The sequence below is a fragment of the Oryzias latipes genome, chromosome 6, assembly GCF_053564925.1.
Source record: "Oryzias latipes strain Hd-rR chromosome 6, Olatipes_Hd-rR_3.1".
In the NCBI taxonomy this organism is placed as follows: domain Eukaryota; kingdom Metazoa; phylum Chordata; class Actinopteri; order Beloniformes; family Adrianichthyidae; genus Oryzias; species Oryzias latipes.
In genome coordinates this window covers 19553804-19576247 of record NC_136242.1, presented here as the reverse complement: position 1 = coordinate 19576247, position 22444 = coordinate 19553804, and the positions used below count along the sequence as shown (strand labels likewise).

General features: G+C 40.1%; 1 protein-coding gene across 5 annotated transcripts in view; it reads right to left on the bottom strand.

Annotated features, from left to right (window-relative positions):
• megf11 (multiple EGF-like-domains 11) overlaps positions 1–22444 on the bottom strand; it is a 78456-nt gene that overhangs the window by 5913 nt on the left and 50099 nt on the right. For 2 of the 5 annotated variants that reach the window (XM_020704029.3, XM_020704031.3), the window contains 17 exons: positions 21259–21505; positions 21043–21163; positions 20591–20727; positions 19159–19371; positions 18550–18724; positions 13980–14100; positions 10966–11129; positions 10779–10881; positions 6937–7083; positions 5537–5671; positions 3163–3291; positions 2432–2560; positions 1774–1902; positions 1510–1638; positions 1167–1403; positions 834–1006; positions 677–740 (listed from right to left, as the gene is read on the bottom strand). In XM_020704029.3, coding sequence (XP_020559688.1) covers positions 677–740; positions 834–1006; positions 1167–1403; positions 1510–1638; positions 1774–1902; positions 2432–2560; positions 3163–3291; positions 5537–5671; positions 6937–7083; positions 10779–10881; positions 10966–11129; positions 13980–14100; positions 18550–18724; positions 19159–19371; positions 20591–20727; positions 21043–21163; positions 21259–21505 — 2553 coding nt within the window. The remainder of the gene's footprint in view (positions 1–676; positions 741–833; positions 1007–1166; positions 1404–1509; positions 1639–1773; positions 1903–2431; positions 2561–3162; positions 3292–5536; positions 5672–6936; positions 7084–10778; positions 10882–10965; positions 11130–13979; positions 14101–18549; positions 18725–19158; positions 19372–20590; positions 20728–21042; positions 21164–21258; positions 21506–22444) is intronic. The other 3 variants (XM_020704030.3, XM_020704032.3, XM_078948713.1) reach the window with 2 other exon arrangements.

Genomic DNA, 22444 nt, shown 5'->3' with positions numbered 1-22444 from the left:
AAAGCAGAAATCAAAGCAAAAGGTGGCTACTTTGAAGAACCTACAATATGACATATTTTCAGTTTTTTCACACTTTTTTCTTATGTGTATAATTCCACATGTGTTAATTCATAGTTTTGATGCCTTCAGTGTGAATCTACAATTTTCATAGTCATGAAAATAAAGAAAACTCTTTGAACGTGAAGGTATGTCCATGTATGCATACAAAAGACTAATATCTCTCATTAAATCTGCTTTCCTGCTTTTTATTGTTTGTGTACTCAGTAGTGACCACTAAACGGTCAAATTAACAGAATACTAATCACGCTGTTTAGGTATGCACATTCTTAATTTCTCTATTCTTACATCCTGAAGGTGGGGTTGTTTTGACCCGATGTAAGCCATCAGAAGAAGTGGAGAAAATGAAAGGAGGACTAATGAGCTCATGGTAACCTCTATTCATCTCTTCTCCTGAGCTTTCTTTCTTTGTCTCAGCTGCATATCTTATCACTCCAAGAGCAAAAGGTTATGTTTAACAAGAGACCCTGACTGCATTTTTATTCACAGCATTCTAGTGCCACAAAGGTCTTCATTAATGACCCATTTGCCTTTGATCCTGAATGGAAAATGTTTCACGTTGCGCCCTTAAATCCAAATTCAATCTGTATGTTATAACCAGGGAAGGAGTGGAACTGACCTATGCCGTTCATGTTACAATAGGCTCTCCACTCAGCACCGTTTCTGCTTTTCAATGTGCTTGACTGTGGAAGGAGAAACAATTGGTTATTTTCTGCAGCATGCCAAAGCTAAATTAAACTTTGAGCAAACCTTAAGTAAAAAGCATATGTTCGTACTTTGAGTGTCAAAGTGCCGTCCAGGTTGCTGGAAATAGTTGAGACCACATTACACTGAGCCACGGTGTGGTAGCTGGGGTTGGAAAAGCACTGGTTGCTGCCGCTGATGCTGCTGTTCTGGCTCTGATTGATTTCAGCTCCACTGCTTCTCATCGCCACTGTACTGCCACATTCTGAGAGGTTCAAAAGATGGATGCATGTATGTGTCACATTCTAACATGGTGAATTATTTAGAATTTCTCAACATTTTAAATATGCAGAATAGCACAAACTGGAGTAATTCCTCCACTAAAATTGATGTTGCTTTTTAGTCAGTGATCAGAATGGTTTTACCTGAAAGAGAATAGTCAGTGTTGCTGATTTGCATTGTCTGTGTGTAGGACACACTTGGCTGGATCTCATGGCCCTTGTCCCTCTGCCTCTGTCTGTACCACACAAACAGACTGAGCATTGCCATGATGATGAGGAGCAGGAAGATGATGCCCATGACAGCCCCTGCAGACTGGCGCTCCGAGCCTCGTGCTGGGCTAATCTTTGTGTATGGGTTCAGCTCCTCCATCATCAGAGCTGCTACATGAAAAAGTACACACATAGTGGTCGATTTAAACAGTGTGTACACATCTGTGTTAGGGTTATAATGCAATACATAATATCAATTGGCTGAGTCACCTCTCACCTTGATCACAGCGGATGCCTTTATATCCGGAGCTGCAGTAGCAAGTTCCCGTCACATAGTCACAGGTAGCATTGTTCAGGCACTCACACAGCTGCTGGCAGCCGTATCCAAATGTACCAGCGGGGCACTCTGCATGGCAGAGAGGTGCATTAATATATCCATCCGAAATAAAGCACTTACTGAGCAGGAGCCAAAGTGTTCAGAGGACACACTCATCCAAAAGGTAATTTAACTCAGAGCTAAAATATGCAGGGCCTACGCAACTCTGATCACAGTTGGTCCCAATGAAGCCTGTGCGGCAAGCACACAGACCCGTGATGTGGTCGCAGTCTGCGCCGTTCTGGCAGTGGCAAACCTCTGAGCAGTCCCTGCCATAGAACCCAGAAGGGCAGCCTGGGAATGAGACGTAAGAAATCATAAGGTAGAGGAAACAAAAAGACTGGTAGACAGCATAAAGATTCAAGGTCATATTGCAAGGGACCAAGACAAATCAATACAGTTCAATGTCTCCACTGCATACTCAATAAGGGACAAAGTGAATGAAGGAAAATTAAAGATTTCCTGCTTCAGCAGAAAATGCAGTTATACTGTTAATATGGGCCTGAGGAAGAGGTAGGGAACAAGTCAACTGGGAAGGATGAGGGGGAAAAGCCATAAAAAAAGATTGTTAATTTATGTTTGATGTCATGGCACTGCAAATTATAACAAAAAAATTATTGGTGCTGGATTATGGAATTGAAATTACAAAACACATCCAAGTGGTTCTTTTGTCTTCGTCCCAAGCAAGTGTTTGTCTTAAATAGTAGATTAAGACTTAGTATGGACCTGTTACCCTTTATTGTCCAAAATGATTTGGAGGATGCAGTTCTGCATATTGACCAGTAGGTGTCCCTGTGTCTTTATAGAATGTAAGAGAACTCACTCTGTGTGCAGTAGAGACCAGTCCAGCCGGGGCTGCACCTGCACTCCCCATCATAGGGGCTGCACTGGGCTCCGTTGTGACAGCTGCACGAGTTGAGACAGTCAGGGCCCCAGTGCCCAGAGGGACAGACTACAGATGTCAGAGACAGAGTGAAGTTCATGGTCACACACACTCTCACATAATTACCCTGTGTCTGACATGCATGCGGCATGTGAAGCGCTGGACGTGTGTACGACAAAAGCCAAGATATCCTCTGTGTGGTTTGACAGCATAATACCTGCTACACTTTGACCCTTCCTCCACTTCACACACAATCAATTCTGATTATTACCCTCCACCTACAGTTGGCATTATGAACAGACGTGGGTGCCATGTTGAATATGTATTAGGGGTCGTGTTATTTGTAACTTGAGCACCATGAATGTTCACACACACAGATGTGCACACACACACACGAGACACTCCATCCTCCCATGGCATGGCAGCTCAAAGTTCCGGTAATGATCTTTGGCCTATGGAGCAGTAAATCAAAGAGCATTATGTAGTACAACAACCATTTAAGTAAGCCATGTGTTTTACATCATCTTTGGGCTGAGACCAGTTCTTGTGAATGTCTCGGGTCATGAAAATAATTAATCTGTATGAGGATAAGTGTTAGAGACATAATAGGGAGAGGAACAATGCGAGGCAGAAATGAGGTTTAAAAAAAAGATGGATCAGCGAAGTCGTACCTTGAGAACAATCGCCTCCTATCCAACCGGGGTAGCATTGGCAGGAGCCGTCAATGGGGTTGCAGGTGCCGTTGTTGGTGCAGAGGCAAATCTCAGCACAGCCCTTGCCGTACCTGCCATTTGGACACACTGCAACACAGGTCAAATAACATATTTGTTCTCAGAAGGTTTTTGCCATTTGTCAGTAGACTTAGGGTCACTGAAGGTGGAGTTCACACTTCTTCCATTAGAGGGTAATATGCTTTTTGAATCAACATGTAACGAATTGATCTGTTTAAACAAAAGGAGGAGTCAATCACTCCCTCCTGTGGCACAACTGCCCTATTTCCACCCACTAGAGTGGAATGAGTGATGCGACACAGAATTAAAATAGACCGTGTACACAGACCACTGTCTAAATATTTTATGAAATTAATATTTCAATGCAGTCTGGCACTCTTCTATCAGAGATGTAATTTCCATTGCAACTTCCATGGTGTGTTTTGGGTGGACAACAGAACAAATGGTATTCAAGGTAGCACTAATCATTGGGATCTAGGAGATGCAGCTGCACACAGATGAAACGTCGCATATAAAGAGAATAGTCCAGTGTTAGAAACATCTGAGAAGGCGCCTTGCTGTGAAAAAGATGGGTCGGACTCATTTTCATATCGGGTGACTTTAATGATTACATTTTAACTTGCTTTCCCCTCTTCTTGAGAGCTCTTTCAAGCTCCTTCAAGCAGGTTGTCATTAAGCCACGAGGTTGGCTCCCCCATGCTGCTTTTGGGGATTCGAGTCTCAGCTCACTAGGGGAGCTTCATTAGGCAGGGACTTTGTGCGCTGGACAGGGGATAGGAAAGGATGCAAATGAAGGTTCAGAAAAAAGAAAAATTTGAATGCAATGGTCACTTTTGTCCTTTCATCACCTGATGCCAAACGTAAAAAATATTTAAGGCAACAACAAATCAGGACTTACTCTTATCTTTACTCTTTTCTCTCTTTCTTCAGTTAAACTATTAATTTTTTATTTTTAAGACACTGCTCAAAGGCATTAAAGAGAATTTGAAAACCTTACATTGCCTTTCTGTAATTCATCCAAAAAAATCAATTACTAGAGATAAAAATCTATAGAACATCAATAAGGGGGAAGATTTTTAATACAGAATCTTCCTGCACTTCATGGTCAGTGAAAAGATCTGAACAAGAACGATGCAACACAATAACAAACAGTCAGAAATGACTCATTTTAGACTGTAAAAATGCAATTTAACAGATTGAAAATTTAAAAGAAATTATATATTTATTACTAATTTGTATAATTTCAAATTTAAAGTCCAAAAAAATGTTTAATTTATTTGCTTTAAGTGTTCTTCAACACATTTGACACAAAAACATTTTAAAAACATAACCTAAATCGAATGAAACCATTTAGAATAAATCACTGATACCTTAATGGCATCATTACCTGTCGACGTGTGTTGATTCCAAAAACCAAAATGGCTAAAAACCCAAAGAGAATTGCACAAGCATAATACTCAAATTAAGCACTTCATAAAAAAAGCTAATCATTTTAGATGTCTGTACAAGATATTTTCAACCTCTTTCCATAGAATTAAATCACTACAGAGGGAACGCACCAAAGACATATTGGCTTGTATCTGAGTTTTAATAAGAAGAGCAGATGTTTACATGTCGCTTCCTTTGTCTGTGTGCGTCTAGAAGGGAATTTACAAGCAGCTCCCTTTGCACAGTTACAAAGTGGGACATCAATATTTATTTAATGTGGTATTTGTTGGAGAAAGTGGGTCTCATCAATTTATTAAGTTTTTATTTTTTATTTTTAAGGCTGTTCTTTACGTATTTTTCAATATTTTTTTGGTGGTGTGCTCTAATAAATATTCAGTCATAGTTCAAGAGTTGTAACAAATAGTGTAACATCATGTCAGCTAAAGACTTACCTTTTAGGAATGGCTTTTAATACTCAATAGTTAGTGGTATTTTTTGTTTTACTCATTTTAATTTATGTTTTTATGAATGTTTTTATGTATTTTACTGCCTTCTGTAATTCTTTGCTCTTGGTTTTAATTATTTGTCTTAGTTTTTTTATTTTCCTTTTATCTATATTTTTTGTGAAGCACTTTTGGCAACCTGATGGCATTGTAAACATGGAACACTTAAACAACGGACACTAAACTGTTGGAGAAATTGTTTAATTCCAATCCAGAAGTACCATTTAATTGTTTACTAATGAGGCGCTGTGTGATTTTCAACCCTAAATATACATTTTGGGTTATTGTTTTCTCATAGTGAAAGCTAAAATGTCAAGAGTTGATTTACTTTGCCAAAAAGGAAACTGCAGCAAAAGGTCAGAAGAATTTAGAGGACTACTTGCCTTGATTGCACAGAGAGCCAGAGAAGCCGGACAAGCACTCACACTGACCGGTGACATGATGGCATGGCCCGGTGCTGTGCACACACTGTGGACACGTCTGGCTGCATCGGTGCCCGTAGAACCCCGGCGAACAGGCTGCACGCAGCAGAGCGTGTTAGTAGAGGACAGAAAATCAGTCATGAGCGTTGGATGGAACAAGAGGTATATAATTATGAGATGCAGCATAAGAGCGATCAAGGGAGCAGAGAAAAATCATGGATGGAGGAATTAAAAAGAGAAAAAAGAGAGACAGCAAAAGGCCAGCAAGAGCAGAAAAGTCAGTTATTATTGTAATCAATGTCAATTTATCTGCAGTCACAGATAGAATAGTAAAAGAGTTAGGGGAACTGCAAAAGTCTGCTTTATGACAGGTCTTGAGAGAAGTTTTATGGTTTAATATATCAGGAAACACAACTGCGTTAATAATGCAGGTTTTATTTTAAATATGAAAGTTAAGAGAATTTTCAGAGTCTGAGTGTAATATTACTAGTAATATATATGTAAAGTTATTAGTTGTGCAACCATAAAATAAGGGCTGTGAGTTCTACATATGAGCGTCTTGTATTAAAATTCTACGTTTGACCTAGACATTTTACAAAAAACTAACAAAAAAATTATTGATCAACACCTTTTAAATGAAAATATAATCTAATAAGAACTTATTTTGAGCATTAAGCAAGCAAATATGTATCCGCTTTTGGAGATGGAACAATCCTCCGATTGAAACTTGCCTGGAATAATACACCACAAAGCTGCAGCCATGTGGTTTCTACCTGATAGCTAAATTACCTGTGTATATTTGAATGAAGTTATCATTTCTCACAAAGAGGAAAAACATGTGTGGTTTGTTTAAATCTTATGTTCTACTCAAGATGATGTTTACTGGTCTGTAAGTGCGATTCTTGCTCCCAATCAGCAAGCTCCTCACTTGAGAGCGACTTCAGACAGACCCCATTCAGAAAGCAGAGCTGCTGCTCCCAGTGAGCATGCCCACTGATGAGCCTCAGGCGAGGACTGTGAATCTCCCACTGTGAGCTGGTTGTTAAGGACAGTGTGGGAGTGAGAGGAGTGTGTGCTTGTGTGTGTGTCCAGGGGGTGTTGTAGGGAGAAGGGGGTTGGGGGGGGGGGGGGTTGACGTGATTAAATGATAGTTGTGTGGAAGGATTTACACTCAAGTTATTATGACCAACAGCCAAGTGCCTCAGCTCAGTTGGCTCACCCTTTAACAATTCTTCAAAGATCAAAACAAGGTCAGGACTGTGATGGGGTGTGTTTCTGTAGTGTTACCAGTGTCACACAATTCTTTTTTTCTTCATGTCTTAGATGAAGAGGAGCTGCCTTAACATGAGGAAGAGGCTCACTTCTTTTGCATGAGGTCCCTCGGTATCCAGGTGCGCACACACATGTGCCATCCTCAGGAGAACAGGAGCCTCCGTTCTGACAGGAACAGCTGAACGAACAGTTGGGTCCCCAGAAGCCTTGCAGGCACACGTTGTCACAGTGGATTCCTGCAGGCATGTTAACAAAACGAATACTCTGTGAACGCACAGTGCAAGAGGGCGAAAAGCTGGAGTGCAGTCACATTTCCGAGCAGAATATCTATAAAGACGCATCTTCACAGAACTGCATCATATTATCCCTGCATTTATCCGATCTATGCATGGCTATTTAGCAGGCATGGACCCTCAACTGATTTTAGTAATAAAAAAAGAAGATTCTTCGGTTTGAAAAGTGTGTTTTTTTTATAGCACAGCCCATCTTTCACACTCCTTTCCTTCTTTCCAAATGTATTTTATTTTTGATCTGACTGGGGCTTCTTGCCAATGTACTGTGTTGATTAACAGGGTTGGACCTCCAGAGAGCCAAAGCTTGTCTCCCATTCTCTTTCAGCAAAGCTGGGGTTGTGTGTGGAGCTGAAGGGAGGTGCTCGGGCTACAAGAGCGCAGTCTGGAAGTGTCAGTGTTTGGTACAGCTCCAACCAACAATTGGAAAAACACAGCATCCTCGCAGGGTTCTCTCTGCGCGCACGAATGCATTAACACATCCATCAGAGCAACACGTTTCCTCTCGGCTTCTCAGAAAAGCCGGATGAAAGGAAGAAGGGTACACAGTGCGCTACATGCAGAGCTTCAAAAATGTAAAATAATGTATAACAATGCAGCCCCACACACACATATTTAGCGTCAAACACTCATATGTGCATGAGGAATATGCAGACTCTCATCCACCAGCCATGTTTGAGACTTCATTTAAAATTTCCTTTGAGTGGGAATATCTGAGGAAGGTGTTGCCATTAAAGTGGCATTAGAGCAGTTCCTTTAAATTAAACCTGAACTAAACTCCGGAGACTAATGTCACAGTGTATCCACAGCAGAGCAGGCGTGAAAGACTAAAAGAGAGGAAACGTTGAAACTGATGGGATGGAGGGGTTGATTAAGTCAGGAGACGAGCTTTGGACATCAAAAGAAGGGCAACACATGTTGAAGTGTGTGCGAGGTTCTGCAGAAGCAGACAAAATAAAAGGGGGGAATCAGTGACTGTCCTTACTGTTTGAAAATGACTGGGGACAGGGTATTGCACAACTCTGTATATGTGACAAATGGAGGGTTTATGGACACGGAGTGACAGAGAAGAAAAAAAGACAGACAGAAGCCTGAAGTCTCTTCAAAGAAGGTTTCTTACAGAGAAACTACCAGAGGTCCAACTGTCTGCTTTGCACGAAATGAAAGTAACAGCAAATATCTCTCTGACTTTTTAGCTTCTGCTCTCAGAGCACATGAGCAACTTTTTATACTACGTACCTGCTCTATGTATGGATGAGGTGATCTTAAAAAATAAAAAAGACATTCCAAAAAAAAAACAGACTAACCTGTATCTTGTATTTTCTGGAGAAACTAAATTGTATGTTTTTTTTATTTTTTACTTGTCCTGTCCAAAAGCTGAGCAAACAGATGAGAGCTGATGGCCTCTTGTGTTGGACATATTTTTATTGAACTGGATGGAAAAGAAGAGGAGGGAAGAAAAGAGGGATGAGATGAAGGGGGTAGGAAGATGATTGTAGAAGGGAGGGGGTAAAATAATAAAGCACCATAAAGCATCAAGAAATAAGATGCTAGAAGTTTACAATCCTTACTGTCAGGTATAGATGTATAATAACTCTAAAAGGGGCGGGGCCTGTCCACACACACACTCAAATGTTACAAACATACCTGTTGGCACCAAAAATCTTCACATATAATTATGTTAACTACCGTTCACACACGCATACTTATGCATTCACGTTAACACATGTGAAACATTTTATTCAGTCATGTAAACTATTTGTGCAAGGGTGAGATAACACCTGTGCTCGAGTTTATGTTCTTCTGGGGTGGATGATGGAATGTAAAAAAAAAGAGGGAGAGTGCCCAGTCATCCCCACATCAAAACCGTTGCCAGGACCCCCAACACCCGCACGGTATAGCAGTCTGCCACCCAGGCCAGGGCCAGCAGGACCATCACAGGGGCCCCAAATGCCAGAGTGCAAGGAGACACAGGGGAACAGAGAGTGCAAGCTCACCAGAAGAAAAGCCCCCCCCCCCACCGCGCCTGGGGGGCCCAACGCGGGGTCCCGCCCCGGGAGAGCACCTCCAGCCATAGATGAGCTAAATGCTAGCTCAGACGAAGACGTAATTGAATCTATAAGTGGGTACATCAGAATGGAGCGGAGCAGGGAGCTTGTGGTCTGCCAATTGTAAATGTTACGTAACAACTACAAGCCTTTTTCAATTGCACTCTATTGTCTGCTCCTGATTCACAATGATTTGAATACAAGAAATACTCAGATATGCAATTTTAAGCTTAATTTTCATGTCCTTGATCATGATAAAATGCTACAAGAACATGCTAAAAACACCCAAAACACAAATCTCATTTGAGTGGGTCTTTCATTAAATAAACAGCAAGATGACAGAATAGTATGTTAAACTCTCAATTTTTTAAAAACAGGTGGGATTATAGTGTTTGTAGCAAAAAATACTATTCGACTTTTTGTAAATGCCAGTTTATTCTATTCCTGACATAGTCCCGTGACAAATCCCACATAGTTCTCCATACATGTGTGTTTGCCCGACCCACTGGGCTGCTGCTGCTCCCAGTTCTGCACCCTGGTGACTCAATTAAGGCTGACAGATGGTCCCGACCTGTGCAGGATTCAGAGCATAAGAGGCCTGGTTTGCTGGCTCCGTTCTTACAACTAATAAAACCCACATTGTTTCCCAGAATAAATGCCCTAAGCTCTAGAGGCTGAATGGAGTGGGCTGCTGAGAACTTACAGGCTTGACCTTTCCTCCTGAATCTTTTCCCTCTCTGACTGCTCCCCACTACCCGAGCTCAGAGACCAGAACCTCTGCTAGGCCCCCGGAGTTTGACATTCAGATACGACGCTTCATTTTTTGAGCATAATGATCCTCACCCTATCCATGACATTCACACTTTCCTTCGAAACAGAGGGTGTACACATGTCCTTGTAAGTTTTTGGCAAGCCAGGGAATAAGAATTCATACAGTGGAAACAGCCTACAAAGCAAATGTTTTGACTTTAATTGAATTTTTGTTGAATCAGATTTCACAATAACCTGAGGATTATAAAATGCATTTTGATCTAATCTTTTTTTATTTGAAGACAAAGTTCTGTTGTTGTACAATTAACAAATGCATCACAATCTTGACTGCAATGCAAATAATCCACTTTAAACGTAACCTCTTAACTTAACCTGATTCAATTAACCAAACAGTAATTAGATGCTCTGTAAAATACTTGACTAACTTTTCTAATTTTATTTCTGTCAATTATTTTGAGTGATTATGTTTTACTTTTACTTGAGTAAAAGTTGTTGAGGTAAGGTTACTCTCACTTGAGTATAATATCTATATAGTGGACCCACCTGTAATGATTTATAATCTTGGTGCCATTTCTGTTCTTAACCCTTGTGCTATCTTAGATGACCCCACCCTTACATTAACGTGTTCTCCCTACCATGACAAAGGTGGATAAAGGTTTCATGTAATCCATGGACACCAGTGAGATTCACAAATCATTGAAGAAAAAGGGTTAAATCACTGTCTAGTGGGTCTAGATGACCCTACTCCCAATGTTAAAGTGCCTAGGATAGCACAAGGGTTACATGTGAGTCTGCTCTGCTTTTTAAAGGGACAGCACTAACCTGTCCAGCCAGGGTGGCAGCGACAGTGGCCACTCACAGGGTCACAGCCGTCAGCGTGGCCGCAGTGACAGCGCTCACGACACTCTAATCCAAAGGTGCCATCCTGTGAATGACACAAATTACAGAGTTATGCCTTCACACCTACAGAATAAGGACCAAGGGGAGACCTTCAGATAAAACAACTTACTGGGCAGGACTCATTACAGTGTTCCCCCCTCCACCCAGGAGAGCAAGCGCAGGTTCCATCTAAAGGGTCACATGCAGCGCCATATCCACACAAGCATGTCTGGTTACATCCCAGACCCCAAGTTCCACTGGAACACAGGATGGAGCAGTCCACACCCTGCCAGCCTTTAGGGAGAGAAAAAGGAAACATCAAAGAGTTCACAGCTATTTCAGAGGCTTCATGGACACCCAGCTACTTTACAGTATCCTATAGTTATATAAATGACCAAAAAATGGTCTGCTACACTGATCTTAATCTTAGGTTAATCCCCGAAGATTAATCTAAATTTAGGGCAAATGATTCATTTGAAAAGCAAATATTCAAAGTCTGTTTATCATCTCTGAGGGAAGTAATTCGGTTTAAAGCCAGCAGTAACACATAAACATGAGGCAGTAAAGCTATTTATATATGTAGCTTTAGGAATGTTGGTCTGTTAGTTACCTAGTATATCACTTTAGACGAGACGGTATCGCTCTGGACTGACTGTGCAGATTTAAATAAGATTTGAGGCTGCAAGTTGAGCCAAAAGGAAAAATCTGATTGACTTTACTGGCTTCTCAATCGTTTCTTAAGGACTTGAACATTTTAAGGACAATAGGATTTAAATTGTGTTTATTAATTCTATCTAGACAATGTCCTAGAGTTCTTTAAAATCTGTTTTTTTTTTTGTTAAGACTTTTTATGTAAAGTGCCTTTGGACAGCGTTTTTTTTTTTCTTTTTCCGAAAAATAAACTGAGTCGATTGCACCCTCACAATTGCTTTTATCTGTTCTTAGCAGTATTGCATTCTTCGGTTCCAGTGAAAACTTATTATTTACTATTCCTCCAGCTTCAGCACAGAACGTATCTATAAGGATAGTGTCTGTAAAATGTTTTGTTGTTGACACACAATCATTAATGTTGCATCCAATTGATTTACAACTAACAAGCAATAATATTAGACCAACATAGAGTAATATAATATTTAGCTAAATGATATTACAAGAGTCTGCAAGTATCTAAATAATGACTTGAAAAGACTGTACCTCATTAAATGTTTTACAGTGGTGATGAAGAGCAATGCCAACATGTGGTATGGAGTGAAGCCCAGAAGAAGGATGTGTAAGAGAACACTGTAAAAAATGACTTTATTGTGATTTGAAAGACATGGCAACCATAAAGCAAATGGATAACAGAGATGACAACGTGGGCTTGTGACTTGAGACTGTATTTAAGTTACACATGCAGTAAGCAAAATTATTGTTATTATGTTTTACTTAAAGGCACTCCGATTATCTTTTGATCATTTGGAAAAGTGTTGGTTCCTAGTAGTCTTTTAATTATGATTATGCTGTTTTTAGGTAAAATCAGAAAAAAACTGATGGTTTCTAGGACATATTTCTGCATAGCAACAGTAGTTCTTTAGAAATTGGCCTTTGTATGTGAGCGGGACCGTTAGTGCAGAGCAACCCCAACCCTCTTCCCCTCCCCTACTCATCGCTCAGAACAGGCAGCTTACTTTCAACGTCACAAATACTTTTTTTTTCCAAATGACATTTTTTGACTGGTCATAATTCCCAAAGATTTGAATAAAAAAATACTCAGAGATGCAATTTTGATCTTAAATTTTTCATGAGAAAAATGCCATGAGAGCATGTTTTAATACACAGAAACACAATTTTTATCATAGTGGGATTTTAAGTTTTTATTTTCGCACTCAACAACTAGACATTCTGACAAAGAGTGACTGCTTTCTATGTTTCGTGGTAAATTTGTGTCATACTAACACAATTAATGCATATATGTGTGTTTTAATAGTTGATTTGGGACACACCAGCTGTTGCAGTGATGTTTTTTGAATTTGAAACCATGAGCCTGATGATTCCAAAATTTGACTTGAAAAACGTACTTCTGTGCTGTAAAGTGAGATATTACTTTAGCTTTAGAAAGCCAGCCATCAATCGGTCCATTCATTCATCCATCAATGTACAAAGATAACACTTTAAAAATCAAACTATAAAGTGAAACAATTAACTTGCCAGGAGCAGTTATACTCTAATATAGAAAAAATGGCGGAGGAATTAAGCACCTTTAAAATCCAACCAACATTATTCCCTGATTTCTGTCTCACAGTTGAAGTGTACAGAGACCTCCTACATCTTTAACCCTTGTGCTATCCTAGGCACTTTAACATTGGGAGTAGGGTCATCTGGACCCCACTAGACAGTGCGCTAAACCTTTTTTCTTCAATGATTTGTGATCTTCACTGGTGTCCATGGATTACATGAAATCCTCTCCACCTTTATCCACCTTTGTCATGGTAGGGACCCCACGTCAATGTAAGGGTGGGGTAATTTTGACCCCACAAGATAGCACAAGGGTTGAAAGTGGGCAATTTGCAGAATCAAGAATTAACAGATATTTTTTTCTCTACTTTAAGCTGCGACATGGTACAAAAATTGTAAATAAAAATGATTACAGTAGTAAAGTTTAACTCAAAATTACCCCTTAAATAATTAAAATGTATTATGTGAATGTTAGGGAATCCTGCCTTTCTGGATTTGCATGTTTGCATGCTCTAAAACACCTGACTGAAATGAATAGGCCAGTCTGTTTATCTAAATCAGTAGTTTGGAGCAGGGGAACGTGTAAAACACAGAGCAGAGGGACCAGGCAACCAGCTGATTTATGTGCAACATCCTTCACCAAAGCAAACACTGAACAATAACAAATGCATAAAAGGCAGGCACAAGCTGGCACCGGTGTGTGATAAAAAAAATATATTTCACCCAAAAAATAAATAAATAAACAAAGATTTTACTGCACAAAAGTGCTAAAAAACTTCAGTTCTTGCATGCACTGGATGTATTGCACACTTATGAATGTTCATCCAAGTGAAAATTCAACCTTTCAAATAAAACAGAACACAGTCAGAGTAATATCTCATTTAATGAAGAAGTGGACACAAACTCATACCATGAGTCAATTATTATTACCTTCCCTGCAGCTGCAGGAGCCATCATGCGGGGAGCAGGATGCATGATTGTGGCAGGAGCAGGTGAACATACAGCTTGGTCCAAACAGACCAGGAGGACACAATGTTGCACAGTCCTCACCCTGTGGAAATAAAAAAAAATAAAAAACAAGGCCAATATATGAACAATAACTTATAATCATAAAGTATTTGTATATGCAGAGGGAGAAAACTGTTAAAGTTCAATTAGGAGGACCACACTTGATCTCACACAGCTATCACTTTCTAGCATCTAATTATGCACTTCACAGATTCTGACGGCACATACTCCCAGCCATGCTGTTAATGTCTCAATACATCTGTGTTTTTTCATCAAGAGACTGGCAAGACTCCAAGGCCCAGGAATCCACACGTTTAACCCATCCTTCTTCAGCCAAGCAGCGACTAAATCCATCCTTCTGTCTACCCATCTTCACTTCATTATTCGCCATTTCTCCTCACAGTGTTTAATGTTAATAGGCTGTGGTCCTTGACTTGCAAAATGATTGATGAAAGATGTAGACGATGTCTTAACATGAGTTCTGGAGAGGTTTTCAGATACTCCTACAAAGGAATTCATTTAGGAGAAACATTATGGGATGTAAACAGCAAATGTAAACTAAAAAAGGCACTGATGCAGTCATTCGGGGAAGTAACAGGTATGCGGCGTAAATGGACTGCACCTGTGCATATCACTATGTCCAATACTGGCAGCTGCAGACTTAAAGAATCTGGGGCAAATGTTCCTTACCATCAGCTTTTATTCTACAATGCTGGAGAGTCATTAATTGAAGACCAGTGGGTGACGATGAAGGCTCTTATTGGGGATGAAAATGTTTTCATTCTTCTCCTCATTGGTTTCAGGGAGACTTTGATTTTCCTTATGGGTCCACTTGCAGTAAGTTGTTGATGTGAAGGGTGCAAATGTATTTCTTTTAATAGATTTCATTTGCAAAACTAGTTTATCAAATCATTGGATGTGGGTTTTCTTCAAACTATTGATATGGTCTGAGTAATAAAGTATGCTTCAAACCTTTTTTTATAATGTTTTGTGTTCCCAAGCTTGCAGGATGGTTAAAAGCTTGGAAATTCTTGAGTTTTCCAGCAAAAGCAAGAAAAGACCAGGTTCGATGATTATTAGCCAGTCACAGAGTTACAATATTAATTTAGTTGTAATTCAACAAAAAAAAAACGGGACAAAAATTGCAGAAAAAGCTAAAAAGGGAGTGAGCTCAAGCTCAAGTTTATAACAAATACCAGTACTATTTCTACATCATTACTGGCTGGTTTTAAAGAAACTCCACAATGTAACAAAGGCAGTATCAATGAAGAAAAACTACAGACTGCAATCCTGACTCTCTTACAGCAGCTTGATATTTCTGAGTAATCCTAAGTTTAAATATGAAATTTAAAACTCATTTGGTGTTTTATTCAGTTCCACAAAATGACTCCATAACCTTAATGCATCTTTGATTAACATTTGTTTTTCTTTTTTATACATTTCCTACTTAATTTAAGCAGAATGAAAAGACACAGGTTTACAGTGTGCTGTCATGTGCTTTTTAAATTAAAAATACATTTCTGGAATAAACTGAAAATATACTTTTGGCAATTTTTAGAGCAAAAAAATAGCTTCACTCTCACTCCTGAGGACACTCCTTAATTTCCTATAAAATTATTAGGTCCATTTTTACAGGACAAACCAGCAGAAAACAAACACATGCACATTTCTTAGGAAACGGGACAAAAACCTGCTTAATACACTGTTAAACATTGCAGGAGCTTTAAGCAGTTCAACTCATTGGACTTTTATTTTGCAAAGGTTTGCATTTCTACTATATATTTGAGAGATCATAAAAACAGATGTACCAAACAGTGGCACAAACATATATTATGATTTAGCATTAAATTAAGCAAAAAGAGGGTACAACCCTGGCAAATAAGTTCAAGAATCTCGCAGGCACCCCTGACAGACTGCTGCATGAGAGATCTGCAGCCATGCCTGCAAGTCCTTTGCCGTTGCTTCAAAAGAAAGTATCTGGTAAAGGACACAGAACAGTCCCTCTCTGTCCTCTGCATCCTGCTGTCATTAGAATTGGCCTGCTTTAAAGGCTGAGCACAGCACTGCCCACCTTCACTAGCCTTGCCCCTTCCATCTTGAGATCACAACCAGTGCATGGGTCTCCACACCTCCTCCTTTTTAAACCCTGGATGAGTGACAGGTGACACAATGACTTAGAGTTCCAATTAGAGGCCCAGAGGAGTCCTGAGTGGATCTTGCTTCGCTCACCAGAGTGCTGGGGGACTGCTGGCTGCTCACTGCTCTCATTATCATTTTGAACTCAGTTTAAACAGAAGGCAGGAGATGTGCCGGTGGACGCCAGGGGCAGAACACACATCTTAAAACATCTCTCCTCCCCGTACACCACATAAAAGCGGCTGTCTGTGAATGAAATTTTTATCAATCGGCTGCAATAACCTTTGTTCTACTGAAAATGACAGCTTCAAGACTGCTAACAATAGCAGTTCAGCTACAGTTGTTAAGCTCAGAAAAGAAATTTAACCTGCCGTGGGGTTGGACAGAGCGGGTAGGTGCAGAGATTTCTGTCTTTCTTCTGAGCACAGGCAATTTACTGGTGACTGGACCCATGGATAAAATGCCATGTAGCCACAAATGACCACACGGATTTTGCTGTATCCATGACTGCATTGAATTCCGCATGGTTTCATTCTTGTGGCTGTCGAAACCAGAATTTGGGCTATTCTCCAGAGGGTAACGGCAGCTCTCTCATTAGTTATTTGATTCATATTCCTTCAGAGCAAGGAGGGATAGAAGTCTGAAAGTGGAGAATCATTATTAATACACGGGCTGTCAGTCCATTGCACGAAAGAAGTACCTTACATAACACAGCAGATGGAGGCAGCAACCAGACCTGAGACCCTGAAAAGAGGCCTCTTTGTCCTTGGCTAAATAAATACATTCATATCTATTAGTACCTTAATATAATCAAAGACCTTTTTTTCCAGCAGAAAGTCACTAGCTGACACCACATTGATTAAGCTTGTACCCACTGAGACTAGATGCAAATGGCAACACTAATTACCAATGAGTCCTTCTCCTCAGCAGTTCATCTAACCGCTGGATGAGTTCAAATTTGATGCAGCACCACACAAAGTGAACTTGTGAACCTTAACTATGGGGCAAGCGAAACCTGATGGGTGGTGTGTTTTTGACCACCCAAAAAGGCAGACCTTTCATTTAAATCCATATTTCACGATACGTGTTGGGAAACATTAAATTATTGAGTGCGTATAGGGAAGATTGTAAGGGACAGTGCATGAAAAGGTAACATGTAATCACTTTGTTCCAGTCAGAATGAGCATGTCCAATTACTACAGCTAAATCAAGCGTGCAGTTGCTCAGCCTGTTCTAACATTTTGCTTCGTTTGTCCCCTGATAGGTCTCTAGAACAAAGATGCAGCAGGGAGGCTTAAGTCTTATCAGTGGACCCTTGAGGAAAAGACTTCCCTTGCAGTTGGTTGTAACTCTTCCACTAGGCAATAATTGCAGACTGCATGAGACTGAGTTGTGTAGCAGGTATACAATTCTGAACAGTCATTTTTTGTTGTTTGCAAAGAAACAACTTTGTTAAGTTTAAAAGAGGGAAAAGAAAACATCACTCACCTCCCCTTACACACAAAAACACAGATCCTCTATTTGAGCTATGTCTGTTCCCATCTGAATGCCTCCTTTTCTATCCTGCCTCTGCCCGCTAGGTCTGTTTAATGTATCTGGCAGACCCTTCCCAGCAGCCGCCAAAGAGAACAGGTGGAGCAAATTAAGACGCAGTCTGCAGCGCTGCTCGGTAGCTCAATTCACCACAGTGGCCCGCTTTAAGACACAAGCAATTTCCGCTGAAGCGCATTACTCCCAGATTTGTACCTTTTTTTCCCGTTGCTGCAACTCGGTAACTTCAGATGAAAAGATAAGGAAACACAGTGGGGAAACTCATCAAAGTTGTACTGCTAATTTGACAGTTGTGAAAGGACATGCTAAAACCCCTTAGAAAAGATTCAAGATTAGAATTTATCTCATTTGTTGGAGGGCGACTAATCTGACTTTGCTCTCTATTTGTCGCTGCTGTTTTACAATGCCAAGCATGTTATGCGACATACACAGAGACAATTGTTAAAGTCTGCTCAGGGTTGTAAAATACCTTTTAGTGGGATAAAGTCTTGTGCTGCAATAGAACACATCCACAGAGTAATAAGCAATAACAGAAGCCCTCACACTGCTTTTGACCATCTGAGTACAAAAAGCTTCTAAAGCAAAACTGGGATCACATCAAATCAAGCATTTTTCAAAAGCTTTCTCCTCATCTATTCTTCCTACATCATTTGTATGAATGTTGCTTGATGCAGACTTCTTTGAATGTAAGGTGTGTGTTTGAGTGTGTCGTCTACATGTGTTAACTTTTAGAAGAAAACACAACCGATCCACTGGCAACATGTCTCACCTGAACAAAAAGTTAGTAAGTGCACATGATAGTTACCATGAAGCCAGGGGCACAGATGCAGACTCCTGTGACAGGATGACACTCAGCTTGGTTGGCACAGCTGCAGGAGAGCATGCAGCCCTCTCCATAGTATCCAGGTGAGCAGGTCTCATTACAGTAAAGCCCTGTCCATCCTGCAGAGCAAGTGCATTCACCAGAAAGTGGATGGCAGCTACAAAATAATAAGAGAAAATGTGGGACAACATTTTATTTTAACTCAAAGTTTTTTCACGAGTTGTTCTTGAAAAGGATTAAACGTTAAAGCTTGTATCAACAGTCATTCCTGAGCCTATACAGTTCTTTAACATGGATGGAGCATCCTTTTTTTTATCTTTCTGTTCGGGCTTCCAGTTGGAATCAGAACATTAACACTGTATTAACTATGAATGTTGCAGAGAAATTATGGATGAAGCAAAGGTCACTGTTAAAGGCAAACTGAATGAGACGGGTGAAGAACTCCAGACTGCAGAATGAACACTGAAAGGCTAGGAGCGAGTCAAAATTAAAAACGCAGAAGTCTTTATTCAAATGCAACAGGAGGAAGGTTGAGGTGCTTTGCTTCAGGCCCTGGTCATGTAAGTAGCATTTGGTGAATCTGTAACTTACCTCACAGTGTTGCTGCTGTTACAGGGGCAGTACTTGTCACATATGAAACCGTACAAGCCCGGAGGACAGAATCGTTCTTGGCAATTGGGGCCTTTAAACCCGGTCTCACACAAACAGGCTCCGGTGATGTGGTGACATTTTGCATTATTCTGGCACTCGCACTTCTGCTTGCATTGTGGACCGTACGTCCCCACGGGACAGTCCTCTTGGCATCTGGCAGGGATGAAAAATTTAAAATAAAATAAAAAGAAGCTAGTGACAACATATTTAGGTTTGTTCAGCTAGTTTGTTAGCAAAGATTTTTTTTTAAAAAACCATTTACTATTAAAGTTATTTCCCAGAAAAGAAATGAATAAATAAAACAAATAAAGAGGTTTGTGATTAAAAAAAAATCTGACTTTAGGCACAACTCCATATATTATGCCTATTTTAGAATCTAAATTATGAATTTATATTTAAAAGCAAGGCTAACATGATCAGCTTTTATTAAAGGACTTTTCAGGTCACTCCTGAAAGCAGTTAGCATTTCATCGCGTCTGAAGTGGGCTAGGCGAGACTTCTATTTTCCCCAACTACAGAAGTCCAAAATTATGAGAGGTTTCAGAAGCACTCCAAGAGATCAAGCAAGAGATTTCTGGCTAAACCTGGAAAAATGCCACACAGAGGAGCCTCTGGAGCTCAACAAAGCTACTGTATGACAGAAAAGTTTAATTACATTTGAAATTGTTCAAGTCATGTCCTACCCTTTAATTTCTCGATGGGAGTTCGAGGATGAGGAGTGTCAAATGCAATCTCACATTATTCCTTGCAGGTTAATTCACCTACCCCTGACACAATGAATGAGGGTAATTTCACCAAATAATAAAGTAAAGGAAAAGGCCATGTAAGGGAAGTGTTTCCATCAAAGAGACAATTACTTTAGGTGGACTAATAAATGCAGGCTACTCTGGGCTGCTCTGGCAGGCATTGGAGACTAGAAAGATCTGTGGATTTCAATGAGACCTTAATATAAGCACATTACTAAGAATTAATGAGCAGAACCCAAATAGAATGGAGTCCATGGTGAGATCAATGGACAGGCTGTGGATGAAGGCTGCAGACGTGAAACCTGGCTGGCCAGCATGCACTACAAGATTTATTACACATAAACACCTCTATTAAAAGCCTCCTCTCCACCTTCAGATGGAGTAATGGCCGTTTTTAAATGTTAATTTCTCTAGGGGCTTAGATTGTTCAAGATTTTCTTTGTTTTACAAGAAAAAAAAGCCAGGTTTCATTAAAAAAAAAATCAGCAACAGCAAATTTGTGAATGTCTGTACAAAACCGATGTTTTCTATGGTAAAAATGAAGACAAAATTAACATTTGAATAGAATAGGTTGTTGAAAATGTTAGTATTTAATAATTGATGTCTCAGAGAAGTCATCTGCCCACCTGCGTCCACTGAAGCCAGCTGCACACCGGCATTGCCCTGTAACGTGATCACACAGTCCACCGTTGCGACAAGAACAGTCTTTGCTGCAGTTTACCCCATACTTGCCTAGTGGACAGGGCTGGGCACAAACGGAACCCTTAAAAACACCAAAAACAACCAAAAATAGGATGAGACTCATAAGCCACAATTAACCAGACCTTAAATACCCCAAATCTGCTGTAAATCTTTTCTTCATATTTAAGTTTTAAAAAGCAATCACCGTAAGTAAAAAGAACTGTTTATTTACGATGAACTCTGATCAAAGCAGGTTTTGCTTGTGTTTTTTTAACATTTACTCCACACATCAGCTTTGCAATCTAATACCATTTTTCCAGGGGCACTGCAGACAACCAATCATTTTTCTCTCAGGCTTTTCCTCTTTTATTGCATTTTTACAGCTTGTGTGACCTACCGTCCAGCCGGAGGGGCAGGAGCAGTCTCCGGTGATGTGGTGGCATGTTCCTCCATTCTGACAGGGGCACCGCTGTTCACACTGAGACCCATGACTACCGAAGGGGCAGCGCTCTCCACAGCTGCCAGCACATGAGCCAAAAGTTAAATGTCTGGGTGCACACCCGCATTACTTCAAAGAAAATGTCAAAGGAGCAAACATGCTGCTGGTACTCACAAGGCTCCTGTGTACCCCGGCGGACAGATACACTCCCCAGTTTCATGGCTGCAAGTAGCCCCATTGAGACACTGACAAGGTAACTGACACCCCTTGCCATAGTAACCGTGCTCACAGGGCTCCTCACAGCGCCATCCCTGGTACCCATCTGTGCAAACACAGGCACCTGTGATGGGGTTACACTTGGCCCCATTTTGGCACTGGCACCGGTTGCTGCAGTGAGGTCCCCAGAAGTCATTCTCACAGCCTGCAGGCACACAGAGAAAGAATATCAAATAGGCCCCCCCAAAAAAAAAAAAAGATTTAAAAACAGTGTTTACTCTTTCGAATAATTGCTTTAATATTAACTATTTTAACAGTAAATTATTCACGAAATATTGTCTCTAATAAAACGAATAGCTCATCAACAGTGATAACCATTTCAAGGAACAATTCATTTAATAAAGTTCTGCTTTTTTCATAAAAATTACCCCTTCAATGCTTTTTAAAACAGAAGATTACCTTTTTATAATTAACATTTCAACAATCCCAAAGCCATTTTTTTTTGTAAAAGGACAAAACACCTTAATTTATTTGATTCGCACTAAATAATGCAAAGGTTTTTGTAAAATGAAGCTAAAATTTTCCTACTGCACCATTAAAAGTTAATTAGTCTGAAATTTGGTAGTCTATATCTGGTAGTATAGTCTACCAAAATATTACATAGATATTGCATACTACATACATGGCTAAAAGTGGCTACATTTGGGGACTTGTAGAGATGACATATTTTTAGTCCTTTGTTTGGGCTTTTCTTCCATACTCCTTCTCCACATTATTCAAACAAAAGCCTATCAACAGCCCTTTCCCTTAAATTAATTTTTTGTCTTCACTCCAACTCAAGGTAATCAACTGCATGAATGCAGGCTCATATCCAAGCATGCCCTCAGCAAGAACTAGACAAATGTGGTCCAAAGGGTCCTTCACAAAGCTTTAGTGACACTCTCACACAAAATTAAAAGGAACTAATACAATCAAATGACACAACCTTAAAAAAAATTCAGTTCTTATGGTGAAGCTTGACATTTCAATTGCTGTACTTCCACAAATCCATTATGTCCAATAATACCACCTCCAGCTTGACAACAACAGAAGTCAACACAAGCCTGCAGATGTTATCCTTAATGTGTTTATGCAAATGTTATTA